Source organism: Lepidochelys kempii, chromosome 13 (assembly GCF_965140265.1).
Source record: "Lepidochelys kempii isolate rLepKem1 chromosome 13, rLepKem1.hap2, whole genome shotgun sequence".
Lineage (NCBI taxonomy): Eukaryota > Metazoa > Chordata > Testudines > Cheloniidae > Lepidochelys > Lepidochelys kempii.
In genome coordinates, this window is record NC_133268.1 from 448,033 (window position 1) to 466,743 (window position 18,711).

The 18,711-nt window shown below is 59.5% G+C and overlaps 1 protein-coding gene across 3 annotated transcripts in view; it reads right to left on the reverse strand.

The window, feature by feature from the left end:
* Nucleotides 1–18,711, reverse strand: part of SLC12A5 (solute carrier family 12 member 5) — a 111,936-nt gene that overhangs the window by 12,858 nt on the left and 80,367 nt on the right. For all 3 annotated transcript variants that reach the window (XM_073309669.1, XM_073309668.1, XM_073309670.1), the window contains exons 17-21: nt 13,001–13,169; nt 10,828–11,023; nt 9,428–9,597; nt 601–732; nt 199–306 (exon numbers count right to left, since the gene is read on the reverse strand). In XM_073309669.1, coding sequence (XP_073165770.1) covers nt 199–306; nt 601–732; nt 9,428–9,597; nt 10,828–11,023; nt 13,001–13,169 — 775 coding nt within the window. The remainder of the gene's footprint in view (nt 1–198; nt 307–600; nt 733–9,427; nt 9,598–10,827; nt 11,024–13,000; nt 13,170–18,711) is intronic.

Genomic DNA, 18,711 nt, shown 5'->3' on the forward strand with positions numbered 1-18,711 from the left:
CTGGGGGGAGCTCAGGACTGGCCGGCGGGGGGGCAGGGGGTCGCTGCTGGAAGCCTGCACCACAGTTACTAGCAACTCCCCATGGCTTACAGGGCCCGGTTGGCACGGCAGAGCTGCTGCCCCGTGGGGGTGCAGGCCCCAGTGTTTTGGGGGGGCAGCCTGCCCCGGGCAGAGGCCTCACCCTGGGAGCCCTGTTACCTCTCGCTCCCGCTCTGTCTTGGTGAGGTGCATCTGCTTGAGGATCTGCGAGCGCTGTTCCATCACCAGGGTCTTCTCGTAGGTGTAGGCCGAGATGTCGCTCTCATGCTGCAGGGACACGACGTGCCATCACCCAGGGAGGGAGCTTGGCACACGCAGCCCCCCAGCTCAGCCCGAGGCACAGCCCTGGGCCCTGGAACACCAGGCACATGGGCAAGTGCCCCCCCGTTCCCCTAGAAACACCTGGCCGGCCCTTCCCCTGCGGCCCTTTGGGGACCCCAGTGCTGGGCATGGGCAGTTCCGCACCCACCTCTCAGGGCAGCGACTACGCACAAGCCAGCGGCCAGCCACAAGGCCAGGGGGCCGGGCCAGGGAGGGGCTGGGCTGCGCGAGGGCTCTCACCATCTCCACCACCTCCACCTCGGCCGTGATGCGCAGGTGGTACAGGAATGTCGTCAGGTCCTTCTTCATCTGGATGCTGTTATCGTCCATCTGCGCCACCGTGAAGATGCGCATCTTACATTTACGCCAAACCTGCCAGGGAGACGGACCGCTGTCAGCCTGCCCTGCATGGAACCCTCCCAGTCCCAGTCCCCAAAGCGGGGAACCGGCCTCCGATCTCAGCCCGGTCAGCTCACCAAATGGAGGAGCCGGCCCCCAGTCCTAGCCTGGCCAGCCCACCACAGGGAGGAACCAGTCCCCGATCCCAGCCTGGCCGGCCCACCACAGGCAGGAACCAGCCCCCGATCCCAGCCTGGCCAGCCCACCACAGGGAGGAACCAGCCCCCGATCCCAGCCTGGCCAGCCCACCACAGGGAGGAACCAGCCCCCGATCCCAGCCTGGCCGGCCCACCAAAGCGGGGAACCGGCCTCCGATCTCAGCCCGGTCAGCTCACCAAATGGAGGAGCCAGCCCCCAGTCCTAGCCTGGCCAGCCCACCACAGGGAGGAACCAGCCCCCGATCCCAGCCTGGCCGGCCCACCAAAGCGGGGAACCGGCCTCCGATCTCAGCCCGGTCAGCTCACCAAATGGAGGAGCCGGCCCCCAGTCCTAGCCTGGCCAGCCCACCACAGGGAGGAACCAGCCCCCGATCCCAGCCTGGCCGGCCCACCACAGGCAGGAACCAGTCCCCAGTCCCAGCCTGGTCGGCCCACCAAAGCGGGGAACCGGCCTCCGATCTCAGCCCGGTCAGCTCACCAAATGGAGGAGCCGGCCCCCAGTCCTAGCCTGGCCAGCCCACCACAGGGAGGAACCAGCCCCCGATCCCAGCCTGGCCGGCCCACCACAGGCAGGAACCAGTCCCCAGTCCCAGCCTGGTCGGCCCACCAAAGCGGGGAACCGGCCTCCGATCTCAGCCCGGTCAGCTCACCAAATGGAGGAGCCGGCCCCCAGTCCTAGCCTGGCCAGCCCACCACAGGGAGGAACCAGCCCCCGATCCTAGCCTGGCTGGCCCACCACAGGGTATGTGTGTAATTGTCTGTAATACCGCTATGAACTGTCTATGGGCCCCTTGTACGATCACCTTGACGTTGCACCCCAGTGGGTACAGAGGGTTACAGTGCTGCTCCTGGGGCAGCACGGGGTCTTGTTATTGTCTGGGGTGGGGTATGAATGGGTCATTGAGGACTGCCTGGAACCCACCCAGCTCAATGGGAAACCTGCAGAGACAACGGGATACTGAACGCACCAGACATGACTTGCAGCAATAAAAAGATTAGCCAAAGGAACAAGCCAGAAAAGGGTGTAGCCCCCACCTCCCCTAGAGCAGAGCAAGGAGAGGGCGTTAAACGAGGCACAGCTGACTGCAGGGCTAGGGAATGCTGATCAGGACAGGAACTGGGGCCCAGCCCCAGGCCAGGGTCTGAGAGATGCCAAAGACAACAGTGGCAGCAGCGGCATCCCCCAGGCCCCGTTCACCAGCTCTGGCACTGAGCGTGATGCCACTTCCGCTGCCACAGCCGAAACTGGCCGACTGTGAGAACCAGCGCGAACAAGAGGGAGAGCAGGGAAAGCCGCAGCCACAGCATGACCTGGGTCTGGAGCTGAGGCAGAGCGTGAGGCCTACGCTGGGGTAGTACGTGGGGAGGAACCATGGGAGGCCAGTTCTGCAGGGCGCCTAGATACCAATGGGGGGGGGGGGGCGTTGATCCCTACCGCCGGGCCTGGCACAAGTTTGCACCAACTCTACTCTTCCCCCGGTACTCCCTCCCCAAGCAACAGAGCGTACAGAAACGACCCCAGGGACGAGGAACCGTTCACAGACGCCGGCGGCTTCTCGGGAAAGGTTTTGAGGTGTGCACCAGGCCAAGGGGGGGTGATTCTCCCCAAATGGTGTAATGGTGCCGATGTCACTACAGGGAAAGATTTCAGAGGGGTAGCTGTGTTAGTCAGCAAAAACAACGAGGAATCCTTGTGGCACCTTAGAGACTAACATATGTATTTGGGCATAAGCTTTCGTGGGTAAAAAACCCCACGTCATCAGATGCATGGAGTGAAAAATACAGACAGCAGTATAAATATTATAGCACATGAAAAGATGGGCGTTGCCTTACCAAGTGTGTGGGGGGTGTCGGTGCTAATGAGGCCAATTCAATTAAGGTGGAAGTGGCCTATTCTCAACAGTTGACCGGAAGGGGTGAATATCAAGGGAGGAAAATTATTTTTGTAGTACTAATGAAGCCAATGCAATCAAGTTGACAAGAAGGTGTGAGTATCAACAAAGGCTCACCTTACCTGACCACGCTCCTTACAGTCTGTATAGTAACACCATTGTTTCATGTTCTCTGTGTATATAAATCTCCCCACTGTATTTTCCACTGAATGCATCCGATGAAGTGAGCTGTAGCTCACCAAAGCTCATGCTCAAATAAATTGGTTAGTCTCTAAGGTGCCACAAGTACTCCTTTTCTTTTAACAAAGGGAAAATTATTTTTTGTAGTGACCCAGCCACTGCCAGTCTTTATTCAGGCCTAATTTGATGGTGTCAAGTTTGCAAATTAATTCCAGTTCTGCAGTTTCTCGTTGGAGTCTGTTTCTGAAGTTTTTTTGTTGAAGAATGGCCACTTTTAGGTCTGTTATTGAGTGTCCAGGGAGGTTGAAGTGTTCTCTGATTGGTTTATGAATGTTATAATTCTTGACATCTGATTTGTGTCTATTTATTCTTTTGCGTAGAGACTGTCAAGTTTGGCCAATGTACATGGCAGAGGGGCATTGCTGGCACGTGAGGGCATATTCACATTGGTAGAAGTGCAGTGAACGAGCCCCTGATGGTGTGGCCGATGTGGTTAGGTCCTTTGATGGTGTGCCTTGAAAAGATATGCAGACAGAGTTGGCAACGGAGTTTGTTGCAGGGATTGGTTCCTGGTTGGTGTTTTTGTTGTGTGGTGTGTAGTTGCTGGTGAGTATTTGCTTCAGGTTGGGGGGCTGTCTGTAAGCGAGGACTGGCCTGTCTCCTAAGGTCTATGAGAGCGATGGATTGTCCTTCAGGAATTAGCCTCGTTACCACTGACCCCACACCTTGGTAAGGCAACTCCCATCTTTTCATGTGCTGTAATATTTATACTGCTGTCTGTATTTTTCACTCTGTGCATCTGATGAAGTGGGTTCTAGTCCATGAAAGCTTACGCCCAAATAAATTTGTAAGTCTCTAAGGTGCCACAAGGACTCCTCATTGCTTTTACTACAGGGAAAGGTTTATACAATTAGAGCAATTCCATGAGCCATGGCCCCACATGCTGAAAATGTGGCTAGTAGACCGGACTAGGGATCTGCGTAGCACAGGCCGGTTGGCCGATGAGTTTGTGCCTAGTAGGCCTGGCTGTGAGACAGAGCCAAAGAGTGACTGGCCCAAGTTGGGGGTCACTTACAGGGGGTCACACAGGTGCACCCCAGAAATGGGATTTCAGTAAACTCAAACCAGAAGTGACGGCCGATGCAGGTAGACCACCCCAAAGGGATTCCCAAAGAGGCAGAGTTGTAAGATCCGTCGGCAGACAGAGCATCAGGGGCTGTACTGCCTGAGACTTCATGAAATGGGCTTTAAATGGGACCACCAAAGAGTTATCTTGGTGAAGGCCCAGCCCAGAGGAATGCCAGTTCCCCAAGCCTTGGGGGGGCAGTGTCCCTGTGGCTTTGTGCGGGTGCAATGGGCAACATCAGCTCTCAACCCTCTTGCGCTGGGGTAGCCCATTCATAGGATGTGCGCTGAGCAAACACTCTATTAACCCTGTACAGCAGGCTGGGAAATGGGCCCAAGGACACTGGAACAAGGGTCTGCGGTGACTCTTGCATGGCCCAGTGTGCTAGACCTGGCTCAGTTTGTGCCCAGTGAATATGTAATCACGAGGGCGGTGTCTGGACCCTTGGCCAAGGGGCCTGTAGCAAGGATCTACCTGAGATGGGGAGGCCCAAGAGGGGCACAAAAAGGGTGGGGGGGCAGGATCAGCTCCCTGCAGTGCTGCTGTTGGGGAAATCTTCCCAACTGGCCAGATAATGCCCAAGTGTCCTGGCCCTTCCCAGAGCCAGAGAGTACCCCCCAAGTCCTGACCACAAATGATGGGGCTAGGAAGCTGCTGCCTGTGGCTTGGGGGAATGTGCTCGTTGGGGCAAGGCTGAGACTCTGTCCACAGGTGGGGAAACTGAGTCACAGCCAAGTGATGCTGGGACTCAGATCCCAGCCAGTGGGGATGGACAGGTCACACTCCTTGCCCAGTAGCTGAATTTCAGAATGGTAGGGCCTTGGCTGTTCACAGCGCTGTCACCCTCTTGAGAAGGATGGCAGGCACTGGGAGTGGCAAGCCGCTAGGGATATACATTTCCAGTAGTACTCCGCCATCCCAATAAAGGCTGGCCTGCTTATTGGTTGGGGCAGTGAGCCAATATCTGAGCGCTTCCCCCTTGGCCAGTTCTGGCCATATTCAGCCGCTCCCCACCCTGTGACCCAGGTTCGACGACTCCTCGGCCACCCCCTCTTTACACTCTCCAGCCTTGATAGTCAGTCCGCAATCCTGCAGGCGGCCCAGCACCCTCTTCGCTGGGACACAGGTTCCTCCCCGGTCGGGCTGAAGACACGAGTATGATCCGTGTACGCCGGGCAAAATCCGCCACCCCCCAGTAACTCCCCCCTGCCCCGGCGCTGACAGGTGGTGGCGCCCCCTTGAGGCCAAAGGGTAGGACCAGGAGCTCAAAGAGCCCTATGGGGTGGTGAAGGCAGATTTCAGCCTGGCATCTGGGTGCAAAGGCACCTGTCAGTAGCCTGGTGAGATCCACAGTAGTAAGGTAATGCCCCCCACGCCCAACTTGTCTAGAATTTCATCTGGCCTCGGCATTGTTCACCTCCTTCCGCTGAGTGATGACCTTAAAGGGCCCGTCCCAGGCAGCTCGGAGCGTATTCTCCCCCGCGGGGCTGAGATCCATGAGCTCATTCCCTGTGATGCCATCGGAGCGGGCACATGCTGTGCAGTCAGACCAGCCCCCCGCTTCCCTTGGGCCCTGGCTCGGTTCTCCCTGGCAAAGCTTTCCCAGCAGGACAGCATGTTCTCCACCACTGAGTCTCCACGGAGGGAGCCTTTCCCCTTCCCCTCAGCCCAGCAGGGCCAGGGTCCCACACTCTCCTCCCATACAGCAGTTAAAGGGGCGAACTCTGTAGATTCCTGGGGCACATCCCGATCAGTGAACAGCAGGGACGGTGAGCATTTGTCCCAGGCCTGCAGATGCCGTTCCATAAACGTCCTCGGCATCATGGTCAGGGCCCCAGTACCCTGCCCACCAGCTGTTGGACTGAGGGGGATGTGCCGAGGCCCAGGTGGTCCAGGCCCCACATTTCCCCCACAAACCCTGGAGCAGGGCTGACGTGACATTGGACCCTTTGTCTGTAAGGCCTTGCTGGGAACCCCACTCTGCTGAAAATGGTCAGCAGAGCACATCTGCCCCGTGCCTGCCTCGATGGAGGACAGCCGCCGGCGCTGTGGGATGGCGAAATCCACCACTACCAAACTACATGTCTTCCACCTGGGTTGCCTTGCTAAGGGGCCCTAGAATGTTTACAGCCACCCTCTGAAGACGTCCTGCCTGGAGGGTCTCAGGGCTGGGAGGGTTACCAGTTTTGGTTGGATGTATTCCTAAAGGTTTCATCACAGGACATAATCTTTAATTCCTGGAGATTCCAGGTCAATCCTGGAAGGCTGGCAACTCTAGGGCTGCTTTAGACTTAGGCTGGTTTCTCCCCACCCACTGACTGGGGTCACAGGCAGGCAGTAAAAGCTCCAACCAGACCATGTTCTGCGGCAGACCTGACAGGGTGCACTGGATCCCCTGATGTCCTGAGCGAAGGATGGTCTGAGCCAAGGACAACAGCCTGTGGCAGCACCTCTGGAGAGCCATCAGCTGCCTCCTGATGCCCCGAGGTTCAGTGTTCCCTGGGGACCCCGCTCCTGGTACAGGACTCCCTCTCACACAGGGATCCAACCAAGAAGCAGGCCAGCCTTTATTGGGATGGCGGAGTACTACTGGAAATGTATATCCCTAGAGGCTTGCCACTCCCAGTGCCGCACTGTCCAGGCAGGGCCAGGGGGACAGCGTGGGCTGGACGGATGTTCTCTGCACGGGAAGAGGCCCTAAGCCAGGACCCAGTTCGCATGAACTCGGTCGCAGACAAACCCTTCCTGCTGCAAGCCAATGCAAAGGGGGAGAGACACCCAAGTGATACCTGCCCAAGACACCCATCCCCAGGGATCGGAACTGGGCCACAACTGAGAGCATGCCTGGCCGCTGGGTGGACTCCAATCGCCGGCTGTGGCTATGGGGCTGGGGCTTTCCCTGAGCCCTCGCCTCTGGCGTGGCTGCAGCTGATGGAAAGGGCTAATGTGAGCGAGTCTGCCCTGCCAGGACTCTGTTAATGGGACGGCAAAGGTTCTCATTGATCCTGTGCCACGAAAAGGAGCATCCGCATGGCGCCAGCCCTCGCTCAGTGCAGTCTTCAAGGGGAACCAGAAAGACACGGGCTGAGCAATGCGCCCCGAACACCTGAGGTTCAGAGGCCGCGCTCAGCACGGGCCGCAGCAGGACACTGGACCGAGAGGTGAAGGAGGCTGTGCTAGAACTGGGCTCACAAAGACCCAGCAGCTCCCGCCTGGGACTGACAGAGACAGGGCCGGGGAGGTCACAGCTTTCATTGGCCCACCCAGAGGAAGCTCGGCAGCTGTCTTCCTCCCCAAGAGAAGCTGCTCCAATCACCCCCCTTGTCTCCCTACACTGGGACCCACAGCCCAGACCATTCTATATAGGCCCAATGGCATGTGATGGGATGTTAGATGGGGTGGGATCTGAGTTACCCAGGAAAGAATTTTCTGTAGTATCTGGCTGGTAAATCTTGCCCATATGCTCAGGGCTTAGCTGATCGCCATATTTGGGGTCGGGAAGGAATTTTCCTCCAGGGCAGATTGGAAGAGGCCCTCAAGGTTTTTCACCTTCCTCTGTAGCATGGGGCACGGGTCACTTGCTGGAGGATTCTCTGCTCCTTGAAGTCTTTAAACCACGATTTGAGGACTTCAATAGCTCAGACATAGGTGAGAGGTTTTTCGCAGGAGTGGTGGGTGAAATTCTGAGGCCTGCGTTGTGCAGGAGGTCGGACTAGATGACCATAATGGTCCCTTCTGACCTAAATATCTATGAAACCGCTCCACAGCAGCCTGGCTAGGTGAGGTCCTGGCGCTGGCCCGTTGGAGCCCCGGGGTAACTTTGCATCTCTGTGCGGCACAGGGGACTCCCCAGCCCCGTGGCCAGGGATAATAACCCAGCTCTGCTTGGGAGAGGCTGCCACAGGCTGAGCTGCCGGGATCCCCGAGGGGGTGAAAGTCTCTGACTGGGGCTCTGCGTAATGGGGCTCCCCGGCAGAGCTCATGGCATCAAACAGGCGGGCTGGAGCCAGGGCTCGGGCTCAGAGGCGTTGAAGCCACATGGCCGACCCTTGTGTGACCTCGTTGAGTGGTGCCAGGAGACGGCAGGCCGCAGCGTAGCACAGATCCTGTGAATCATGATGGGGGCCCCCAATCCCAGCCTGCCCTCCCCCCCAATCCCAGCCTGGCCAGCATGCCAAAGGGGGGACACCTCCCCCAGATCCCAGCCCAGCCCCCCAATCCCAGCCTGGCCGGCATGACAAAGGGGGGACACCTTCCCCAGATCCCAGCCCGGCCCCTCCGATCCCAGCTTGACCAGCATGCCAAAGGGGGGACATCTCCCCCAGATCCCAGCTCAGCCCCCCCCAGTCCCAGCCTGGCCGGCATGCCAAAGCGGGGACACCTCCCCCAGATCCCAGCCCAGCCTCTCCGATCCCAGCCTGGCCAGCATGCCAAAGGGGGGAAAATCCTCCTCCTGGGCCCAGCCCGGCCACCTCTCCACCCTTGATTCCAGCTGTGACGAAGTGGGACTGCTCTTAATGTTTCCTCTGAATACTGTAGCGGTGCCTCAGTTTCCCCTATGCATTTCTTAAGTCTCTAGATGGTGGGATAAGGGAGAGTAATTGTTGCAGAGCAAAGGGCCAGTGTACATAAATGGCCGACACTCTGTTTCCTTGCAACTGATGACCTGGGCCCTTCCCTTCCCCCCCCCCCCCCCTTCCGCAAGGTGAGAGCTAAAGGGTTGGAGAACAAAGGAATCAGGACAAAGCCCAGAGGAGGAGGGGCTGGAGGGAGCTTCAGTTTGGGGCTGGCTGGGACATGGAGTGAAGTGCAGATGTGATTGTCTGGCTCACTGCCCCCCAGAATGGACCCAGCTGAGGGGTCCTGTTCTCTGCACCTACAAGCTCTGTTTTAGACCATGTTCCTGTCATCTAATAAACCTCTGTGTTACTGGCTGGCTGAGAGTCAAGTCTGACTGCAAAGTTGGGGTGCAGGACCCTCTGGCTTCCCCAGGACCCCGCCTGAGCGGACTCGCTGTGGGAAGCGCACGGAGGGGCAGAGGATGCTGAATGCTCCGAGGTCAGACCCAGGAAGGTGGAAGCTGGGTGAGCTGTGTGTCCTGAAGACAGGCTGCTCACAGAAAGGAGACTTCCCCAGAGTCCTGACTGGCTTCATGGGGAGCAGTTCCAGAGCATCGCCCAGGGACTCTGTGACACCAGCCCAACCCCCAACCCTGATCTTGGCACACACACACACCCCTGATCCCAGCCCAGCCGGCATGCCAAAGGGGGACACTCCCCCCGATTCCAGCCCAAGCCCCCCTTCCACAGTACCTTATGGTGCCGCAGCAGGAAGGGCAGCAGCATCAGCATCCCCCCATCGTGGACGATCCACCAGACGTCAATGTGGCCCTCAGAGAACCGCTCTTGGTTGCCCGGGAACATGGCAACATTCTTGGTGACCAGCAGGGCCAGGTGGCCGGCCGTGGTCTCCCGCACCAGCTCTGTGGGGAAGGGCTGCAGCTTAGGGCAGGGGCAGTGCAGAGACCAGCCCCCCCCGCAGCAGCGTGAGGGGCTGCTGACCCACCAGTGTGATGCCCTCCCTGCCCCCACCAGGAGCGCCAGGCACGTGCCCAGAGCACTGCATCCCCACAGAGCACGGCAGGGGCTTCTGGGCTTCCTCCTCTGTCCCCTCTGCACAGTGCCCAGCACTTCCCCGAGGGGCCTGCTTCCAACGGGGAGAGGCCGGCTGTGCCCTGGGCCAGGCTGGGGCTGCTCAGCGCCAGCTGGGGATGCATCCAGCTGCTCCCTTGCCCCCACGCGCCCGCTATGAGGAGCATCCCTGGTGGCTAGGTGAGGACCCATGACGGGGTGATCATGCCTAGCATGCACAATCCATCACTTCCTCCCAGCTTCAGGCACCACCCCGGGGGAGCTTCTGGGTGGCTCTGCTTTTGCTCATTTGGGCATCTGTGGATGTGTGCACGTGTGTGCGTGGCTGTGTGTATACACAGCCCTTTCTAGGGAACCTGTGTCTCAGAGCTGAGTGCTGCATTGAGCTCTGGATGCGGTAGGGCTGGAGTCTCTTCTCTCTTGTGGCAGTGAGTTCCACAGGCCAGGTACGACACCCCCCCCCAGGAAGGTTCTGCCTCCCACACTCCCCCATTGGTCAATAGTTTCCCATCCCAGTGGGATGTAGCTGTCACGGGACGTTGAGGGAGCTGGGACAGAGCCCAGCGTGGCAGTGGCCCAATGCAAAGCAGGGCCCAGATTGGCGGCGCGGCTCGGGATCCCCAGGGAGAGGAACAAGCCAGTGTGTTCTCACAGAAGCACAGCTGGTGGCCACAGGATCCCAAGAACAAGGCTGACCCCTCTGCTCTTAGCGTGGGATGGAGGGCCCCCCCCCCCACAGTAACCCTCTGCATCGGCAGCTGCAGCAAGGACTGGGCTGGTTCTCAAGAGCGTCCCACTTCCTGCTTTGGCCCACGCAACCGCATCAGAACCAGAACCCCTCCCTCCCGACCCACCGCCCTGCCGCTGCCCCTCCTTCCCCACCCACAGCCCTGCTAGGCCAGCCTTGCCGCTGCCCCTCCCTCCTGACCCACAGCCTCCTGGGCTAATTGAGGGTTTACACAGCACCAGGCACTGCTGGTTTGTCCCTTCCCCTCATGCTCCCCCAAGCTCCAGAGCCGTGAACCCTGCTCAGAGTCACTGGCTGCCAGGCTGGCTCATACCAATGAAGTTCCTCCAGGTCTGGTGATCTTCCTTCTGCCGCCAGTTGCGTGGCCACCCCACCAGCACCGTGTTGTGTTGCAGCCCCCCGAGCCCACTGGACTGGATGAGGTGGGACATGCCATCCCGCAGGTTGGACGAGATCACGACCTGGCAGAAGCCTTTCACCTTCTCGGCTTCCATCAGGCGGCGCAGGGACTGCCCCGGGGAGAGACAGGGAGGGGAATTAGCAACGGCAGAACAGCGCCTCTCCCACGTGGCACAGCACCCCAGGGCTGTCCAGATGCCAGCTGCACCCAGAACCCTCCATGAGCAGGGTCTCCTGGAGCCATGGCCCTGGGCAGCCAGAGGTGTGGGCAGAAGGAGGGCAGCATGCTCGGCCGGGGGCACGTGCCAAAAGCTCACAAACCCCCCGTCGGCCAGGAGCATGGGGGCACTGCCTTGGCATTGCCAGGCAGCATGCTGAGTTAGCGCGTGCCGCCCGTAATTTCTGTGCAGAGCTGAGGGGCGTCCCCGTGCCAGGGCCCGACACGCAGGGAGGGCAGCAGTTAGAATTATTTACTCACAAAAATTATAACATGTCACCAAGAGGAGAAATTGTTTGGTTACAAGCTCCTAATCCTATTAGGGGGAAGCCTAGCCATGCGTGGGTGCGCCTGGCGAGGGGGACTCCCCCGGCAACGCAGCGAGCAGGGCACAGAGCAGCATTTCATGCTGCCACTGCCCTGGGCACATCCCCTCCCCATTTGCTAAGCCCCCCGGCTGCCCCCCCGAGCACATACACTCCCCACACTCTCCACCCCAGCTCCCCCCTCCAAGCACATCCCCCCTGTGACGAAGTGGGACTGTTCTTAATGTTTCTTCTGAATACTGTAGGGGTGCCTCGGTTTCCCTTATGCATTTCTTACGTCTCTAGCTGGTGGGATAAGGGGGTGTAATTGTTGCAGAGCAAAGGGCCAAGGTACATAAATGGCCTACACTCTGTTTCCTGGCAACAGATGGCCTGGGCCCTTCCCCACTGCAAGGTGAGAGCTAAAGGGTTGGAGAACAAAGGAATCAGGTGACCTCCTGGCCCGGGGAAAGGGACAAAGTCCGGAGGAAGAGGGGCTGGAGGGAGTTTCAGTTTGGGGCTGGTTGGAGACATGGGGTGAAGGGCAGACATGGTTGTCTGGCTCATTGCCCCCAAAATGGACCCAGCTGAGGGATCCGGTTCTCTGCACCTACAAGCTCTGTGTTAGACCATGTTCCTGTCGTCTAATAAACCTTGTGTTTTACTGGCTGGCTGAGAGTCCCGTCTGGCTGCGAAGTTGGGGGGCAGGACCCTCTGGCTTCCCCAGGACCCCGCCTGGGTGGACTCGCTGTGGGAAGCGCACGGAGGGGCAGAGGAGGCTGAATGCTCCGAGGTCAGACCCAGGAAGGTGGAAGCCGGGTGAGCTGAGTGTCCTGCAGACAGGCTGCTCAGAGAGAGGAGACTCCCCCAGAGTCCTGCCTGGCTTCGTAGGGAGCAGTTCCAGAGCATCGCCCGGGGACTCCGTGATACCCCCACACTCTACACCCCAGCTCCCCCCTCCGAGCACATCCCCCCCCCACTCTATGCCCAGCCTCCCACCCTCCCCATGCACATCCCTCCCTCCCCTCCCGCTTTCTGGTGATGGACGTGTCTGCAGAGGTCAGTGAGACAGAAGCCGAGGCTGTTGGCCTGCGTCACAGCAGCTCTCAGCTCCCACACATCTGCCCCCTCTGCTCTAATCCCAGCTTTCCCTGCACCATCCCGCCAGCGGGCCCAGCAGGCTGGGGTCACAGTGAGACCTGGCCCAGTGGGGATGCCAGGGTCCCAGGGCCATGCTCCCCTGGGGCCGTCCGGTGCCAGCTGCTGTGAGCCGGCTGCGGCCCATGGCGGCAGGCACACCCGACAGTCGTGCCAAGTGGGGGTGGAGGCAGGCCAGGCTACTGCAGGTGTGGGGAGGGGGATCTGGGAGCTTTGCAAGGCCCTGGGAGGAAGTGCGCAGCCAGGAAGTGTCCCTCTGCTCCCAGGCCAGGGGAGAGGCCCCATGGCAGCACACCGTGGCACAGAGCTCCTGCATGGGCTGCAGCCCTTGGTGGGGGGGTAGCCGGGTGAGGGGGTAGCCGGTGACTGAGGAAGGGAAGTGGCACCAGGGGCGGTGCTGCCCTCACCTCCTCCGCCCGCTGGGCCTGCAGGTGATTCTCCAGGAAGGTCCCTTCCAGCACAGAGCCCACAATTGTCAGCCCCTTGCCGGCTTTGAGCTGCGAGGTGAGAGACAGGAGCTGCGGGTGCACCACGTTCTGCTCCTGATCCACTCGGACCAGAACCAGCAGCTGAGGCCTGGGAAGGGAACACCCTGGGGTTAAACACTGGCCATGCAAAGCCCCCACATCCCGTACCACACCCGCCCCAGGGGATCAATGACCCTCCATCCAGTGCCTGCCATGCTCCCCCGTCACACAACCCTAGGGCGCAGCCCAGCACGTGCAACAGGTGCCCCCAGCCGTCTGCACCCCAGAGCTCAAACCCTCTGCCCCTTTTGTGACGAAGTGGGACTGTTCTTAATGTTTCCTCTGAATACGGTAGTGGTGCCTCAGTTTCCCCTAGGCATTTCTTAAGTCTCTAGGTGGTAGGATAAGGGGGTGTAATTGTTGCAGAGCAAAGGACCAGGGTGTGATGAAGTGGGACTGTTCTTAATGTTTCCACTGAATAGTGTGGGGGTGCCTCAGTTTCCCCTGTGCAGTTCTTAACTATCTAGAGGGTGGGATAAGGGTGTATGATCGTTGCAGAGCCCTAGAGGGCAGGTGTGTGCAGGGGTCTGGACACAGAGAATGGCCGACACCCTGTTTCCTGGCAACAGATGGCCTGGGCCCTTCCCCCCTGCAAGGTGAGAGCTAAAGGGTTGGAGAAGAAAGGAATCCGGTGACCTCCTGGCCCGGGAAAGGGACAAAGCCCAGAGGAGGAGGGGCTGGAGGGGGAGTCAGTTTGGGGCTGGCTGAGGATGAGGAGTGAAGTGCAGATGGGGTTGTCTGGCTCACTGCCCCCCAAAATGGACCCAGCTGAGGGGTCTGGTTCTCTGTACCTAGAAGCTCTGTGTTAGACCCGTTCCTGTCATCTAATAAACGTCTGTTTTACTGGCTGGCTGAGAGTCACGTCTGACTGCGAAGTTGGGGTGCAGGACCCTCTGGCTTCCCCAGGACCCCGCCTGGGCGGACTCGCTGTGGGAAGCGCACGGAGGGGCAGAGGAGGCTGAATGCTCCGAGGTCAGACCCAGAAAGGTGGAAGCTGGGTGAGCTGTGTGTCCTGCAGACAAGCTGCTCCCAGAGAGGAGACTTCCCCAGAGTCCTGACCGGGTTCATAGGGAGCAGTTCCAGAGCATCGCCCGGGGACTCCGTGACAACTGGTGGCAGAGATGGGATGTACTGCACCCCATGGATGGCGCTTCCTGCAGTAAGTGACTGGGGAGCAGTAAAACGAAGGGGGATTGACGAGGACCAGGCGTGCTGAAGGCACAGAGAGGAGCGGTTTTGGGGGGCGGTTAACCTCTGGGAGTGTGTGTCCTGCGAGAAGGACTGTGCAGTAATGGGGTCCCCCTGGGGACTGTGGTGAGCAGTCTCAGGGGTGGAGGAGCCTGCGGCTTGGCCCTGGGAGAGAGAAGGACTTTTGCAATAACAGGGTCCCCTGGGGGATTGCAGCGAGCGGTCCCAGGGGCAGAGGAGTCTGCAGCTCGACCCTGACAAAGAGGTGGTGACCTCGAGAAGGGCTGGCACACTAAGGGTTCTCCCTGGAAACTGTGGGGAGCCGAGAGCACACAGGCCTGTGAGTCCACAACAACTTGGGAGGAGCGGAGTGATGGCCTGTCACCATCTCCTTAAGAAGGACACTGTAACCCTGTGCAGAAAGAGAGGGTTGCGCATTGGAAAGTTCACCAAAGCAGAGTTAATCGTGCAGCTGGAGGAGGATGACCACTCTAAGGAACAGATTCCTGACCCTAATGGGGCTATAGCAGGATCTGGGAGCAGCTGGAGTGGGAGCCAGGCATCCCCAAGACTCCTATCCCCGACCAGACGAGGGTCTTCACGATCGGGTTCCCCATCGGGGGTGTGAGGAAGTGGGACTGTTCTTAATGTTTCCTCTGAATAGTGTGGGGGTGCCTCAGTTTCCCCTAGGCAGTTCTTAAGTATCTAGGTGGTGGGGTAAGGGTGTATGATCATTGCAGAGCCCTAGAGGGCAGGTGTGTGCAGGAGTCTGGACACAGAGAATGGTCGACACCCTGTTTCCTGGCAACTGATGGCCTGGGCCCTTCCCCCCTGCAAGGTGAGAGCTAAAGGGTTGGAGAACAAAGGAATCAGGTGACCACCTGGCCCGGGAAAGGAACAAAGCCCAGAGGAGGAGGGGCTGGAGGGAGTTTCAGTTTGGGGCTGGCTGGGACATGGAGTGAAGTGCAGATGGGGTTGTCTGGCTCACTGCCCCCCAAAATGGACCCAGCTGAGGGGTCCCGTTCTCTGCACCTGCAAGCTCTGTTTTAGACCATGTTCCTGTCGTCTAATAAACCTTCTGTTTTACTGGCTGGCTGAGAGTCCTGTCTGACTGCGAAGTTGGGGTGCAGGACCCTCTGGCTTCCCCAGGAGCCTGCCTGGGCGGACTCGCTGTGGGAAGCGCACGGAGGGGCAGAGGATGCTGAATGCTCCGAGGTCAGACCCAGGAAGGTGGAAGCTGTGTGAGCTGTGTGTCCTGAAGACAGGCTGCTCACAGAAAAGCGACTGCCCCAGAGTCCTGACTGGCTTCATGGGGAGCAGTTCCAGAGCATCGCCCGGGGACTCCGTGACAACTGGTGGCAGCGGTGGGATGTACTGCACCCCGTGGATGGCACTTCCTGCAGTAAGTGACTGGGGAGCAGTAACACGAAGGGGGATTGCCGAGGACCAGGCATGCTGAAGGCTCAGAGAGGAGCGGTTTCGGGGGGCGGTTAACCCCTGGGAGTGTGTGACTAGCGAGAAGGACTGTGCAGTAATGGGGTCCCCCTAGGGACTGCAGTGAGCAGTCTCAGGGGCGGAGGAGCCTGCAGCTTGGCCCGGGGAGAGAGAAGGACTTTTGCAGTAACAGGGTTCCCCTGGGGATTGCAGTGAGCAGTCCAAGGGGCGGAGGAGTCTGCAGCTCGACCCTGGCAAAGAGGTGGTGACCTCGAGAAGGGCTGGCACACTAGGGGTTCTCCCTGGAAACCGTGGGGAGCTGAGAACACACGGGCCTGTGAGTCCACAACAACTTGGGAGGAGCGGAGTGATGGTCTGTCACCGTCTCCTTAAGAAGGACATTGTAACCCTGTGCAGAAAGAGAGGGTTACACATTGGAAAGTTCACCAAAGCACAGTTAATCGTGCAGCTGGAGGAGGATGACCACTCTAAGGAACAGATTCCTGACCCCAACTGGGGCTATAGCAGGATCTGGGAGCAGCTGGAGTGGGAGCCAGGCACCCCCAAGACTCCTGTCCCCGACCAGATGGGGGTCTTCCCGATCGGGTTCCCCATCGGGGGATCGGAGACGGACGGGATTGGAGCTGAGCCCGAAGGAGCGAGAGGACTGTGGGAGACAGTGAGAGCCCGAGAAAGAGCTGCAGAAGCAGGAGCAGCATGAACTGGCGGTGGGGGAGCGGAGAGGCCTAGGGGACCTCCCCGGGGTGAGTGGGGATAGACCCCGGGGGGCCAGTTCCGCAGGGAACCTCGAGACTAAATTGCTGCCCCTGGTTAAGGAGGGGGGGATGTGGATGCCACCTCACTGCCTTTGAGCAGGCTGGCGATTTGAACCAAGGGGACCCTGCGGAAAAGCCCCGGTGTCTAGCTCCCTTGCTGGGTCCCAAGGCCATAGACTCCGTCATCCAGATGGGTGGGGATGTGGACAGGCTCCCACTCCTGGTCCCAACCTATTTGTCTGTGTGGAGTTTCCTGGGGCCAGGCCCCTCGGATCTCCAGTGGGAGCAGAAGGTGATGGTCAATGGGGAGACATTCTTGGGGTGGCCAAAGGGCATGGGCTGCATAAACCTTCCCACATGCGGCCTGCGAGTGCTATCGACCACCCCTGACCTAAGGGAGGGTGTGAAACTGGAAGGGCCTGGTGTAACTCCTACCAAGGAAGGCTGGGGCATCCATGGGAACGTTGGTGGCTTCGAACTTCCCCGGCTAAAGTGACCCCGCTCAGTTCGATCTCGAAGGGGGGAGAGATGTGACGAAGTGGGATTTTCTTAAGGTTTCCTCTGAATAGTGTGGGGGTGCCTCAGTTTCCCCTAGGCAGTTCTTAAGTATCTAGGTGGTGGGGTAAGGGTGTATGATCATTGCAGAGCCCTAGAGGGCCGGTGTGTGCAGGAGTCTGGACACAGAGAATGGCCGACACCCTGTTTCCTGGCAACGGATGGCCTGGGCCCTTCCCCCCTGCAAGGTGAGAGCTAAAGGGTTGGAGAACAAAGGAATCAGGTGACCACCTGGCCCGGGAAAGGAACAAAGCCCAGAGGAGGAGGGGCTGGAGAGAGTTTCAGTTTGGGGCTGGCTGGGACATGGAGTGAAGTGCAGACGTGGTTGTCTGGCTCACTGCCCCCCAAAATGGACCCAGCTGAGGGGTCCCGTTCTCTGCACCTGCAAGCTCTGTGTTAGACCGTGTTCCTGTCATCTAATAAACCTCTGTTTTACTGGCTGGCTGAGAGTCCCGTCTGACTGCGGAGTTGGGGTGCAGGACCCTCTGGCTTCCCCAGGAGCCCCGCCTGAGTGGACTTGCTGGGGGGAAGCGCACGGAGGGGCAGAGGATGCTGAATGCTCCAAGGTCAGACCCAGGAAGGTGGAAGCTGTGTGACCTGTGTGTCCTGAAGACAGGCTGCTCACAGAAAGGCGACTGCCCCAGAGCCCTGACTGGCTTCATGGGGAGCCGTTCCAGAGCATCGCCCTGGGACTCCGTGACAGGGGGATCGGAGATGGACGGGATTGGAGCTGAGCCCGAAGGAGCGAGAGGACTGTGGGAGACAGTGAGAGCCCGAGAAAGAGCTGCAGAAGCAGCAGCAGGATGAACTGGCGGTGGGGGAGCGGAGAGGCCTAGGGGACCTACCCGGGGTGAGTGGGGATAGACCCCGGGGGGCCAGTTCCGCAGGGAACCTGGAGACTACATTGCTGCCCCTGGTTAAGTAGGGGCGGGATGTGGATGCCACCCCACTGCCTTTGAGCAGGCTGGAAATTTGAACCAGGGGGACCCTGTGGAAAAGCCCCCGTGTCTAGCTCCCTTGCTGGGTCCCAAGGCCATAGACTCCGTCAGCCAGATGGGTGGGGAGGTGGACAGGCTCCCACTCCTGACCCCAACCTATACGTCTGTGTGGAGTTTCCTGGGGCAGGCCCCTCAGACCTCCAGTGGGAGCGGAAGGTGATGGTCAATGGGGAGACATTCCTGGGGTGGCGAGATCCTGGGACAGAGGGAACTGTTGTCAGGCCCTGGATGGTGCAGCCTCAGATGCTGAGGGGCTGTGTGAGCTGGGTGAGGGTCCCAGGGATGAAGCCCCTCGCCCTGCCTATGGCCCAGATCCCTGTGCAGACCCAGGAGGGGTGGGGCTGGCTGGCTGTTGGGGTTCTCCAGGATATCAGCTGCGAGACCCTGTTGTGGGGTGACTGTGTCTCTTTGGGACAGGATCCAGGCCCTGCTCCTGTAACAGCCAAGGGTTTGCATTTGAATCCAGGGAACCAATCAGCGGAGAGGGAAATGGTCAGTGAAAATGCAGATGACCTGGCTGGCAGGGGGGAGGAGCTGCTAGGCTCAGGCTACCTGCCTGCCTGTAACCAGACCCCTGGGGCTGGGTGGGACAGAGAGATGCTCCCTGCCCCCTCGCACACCGGAGAGGGGGCTCAGGCTG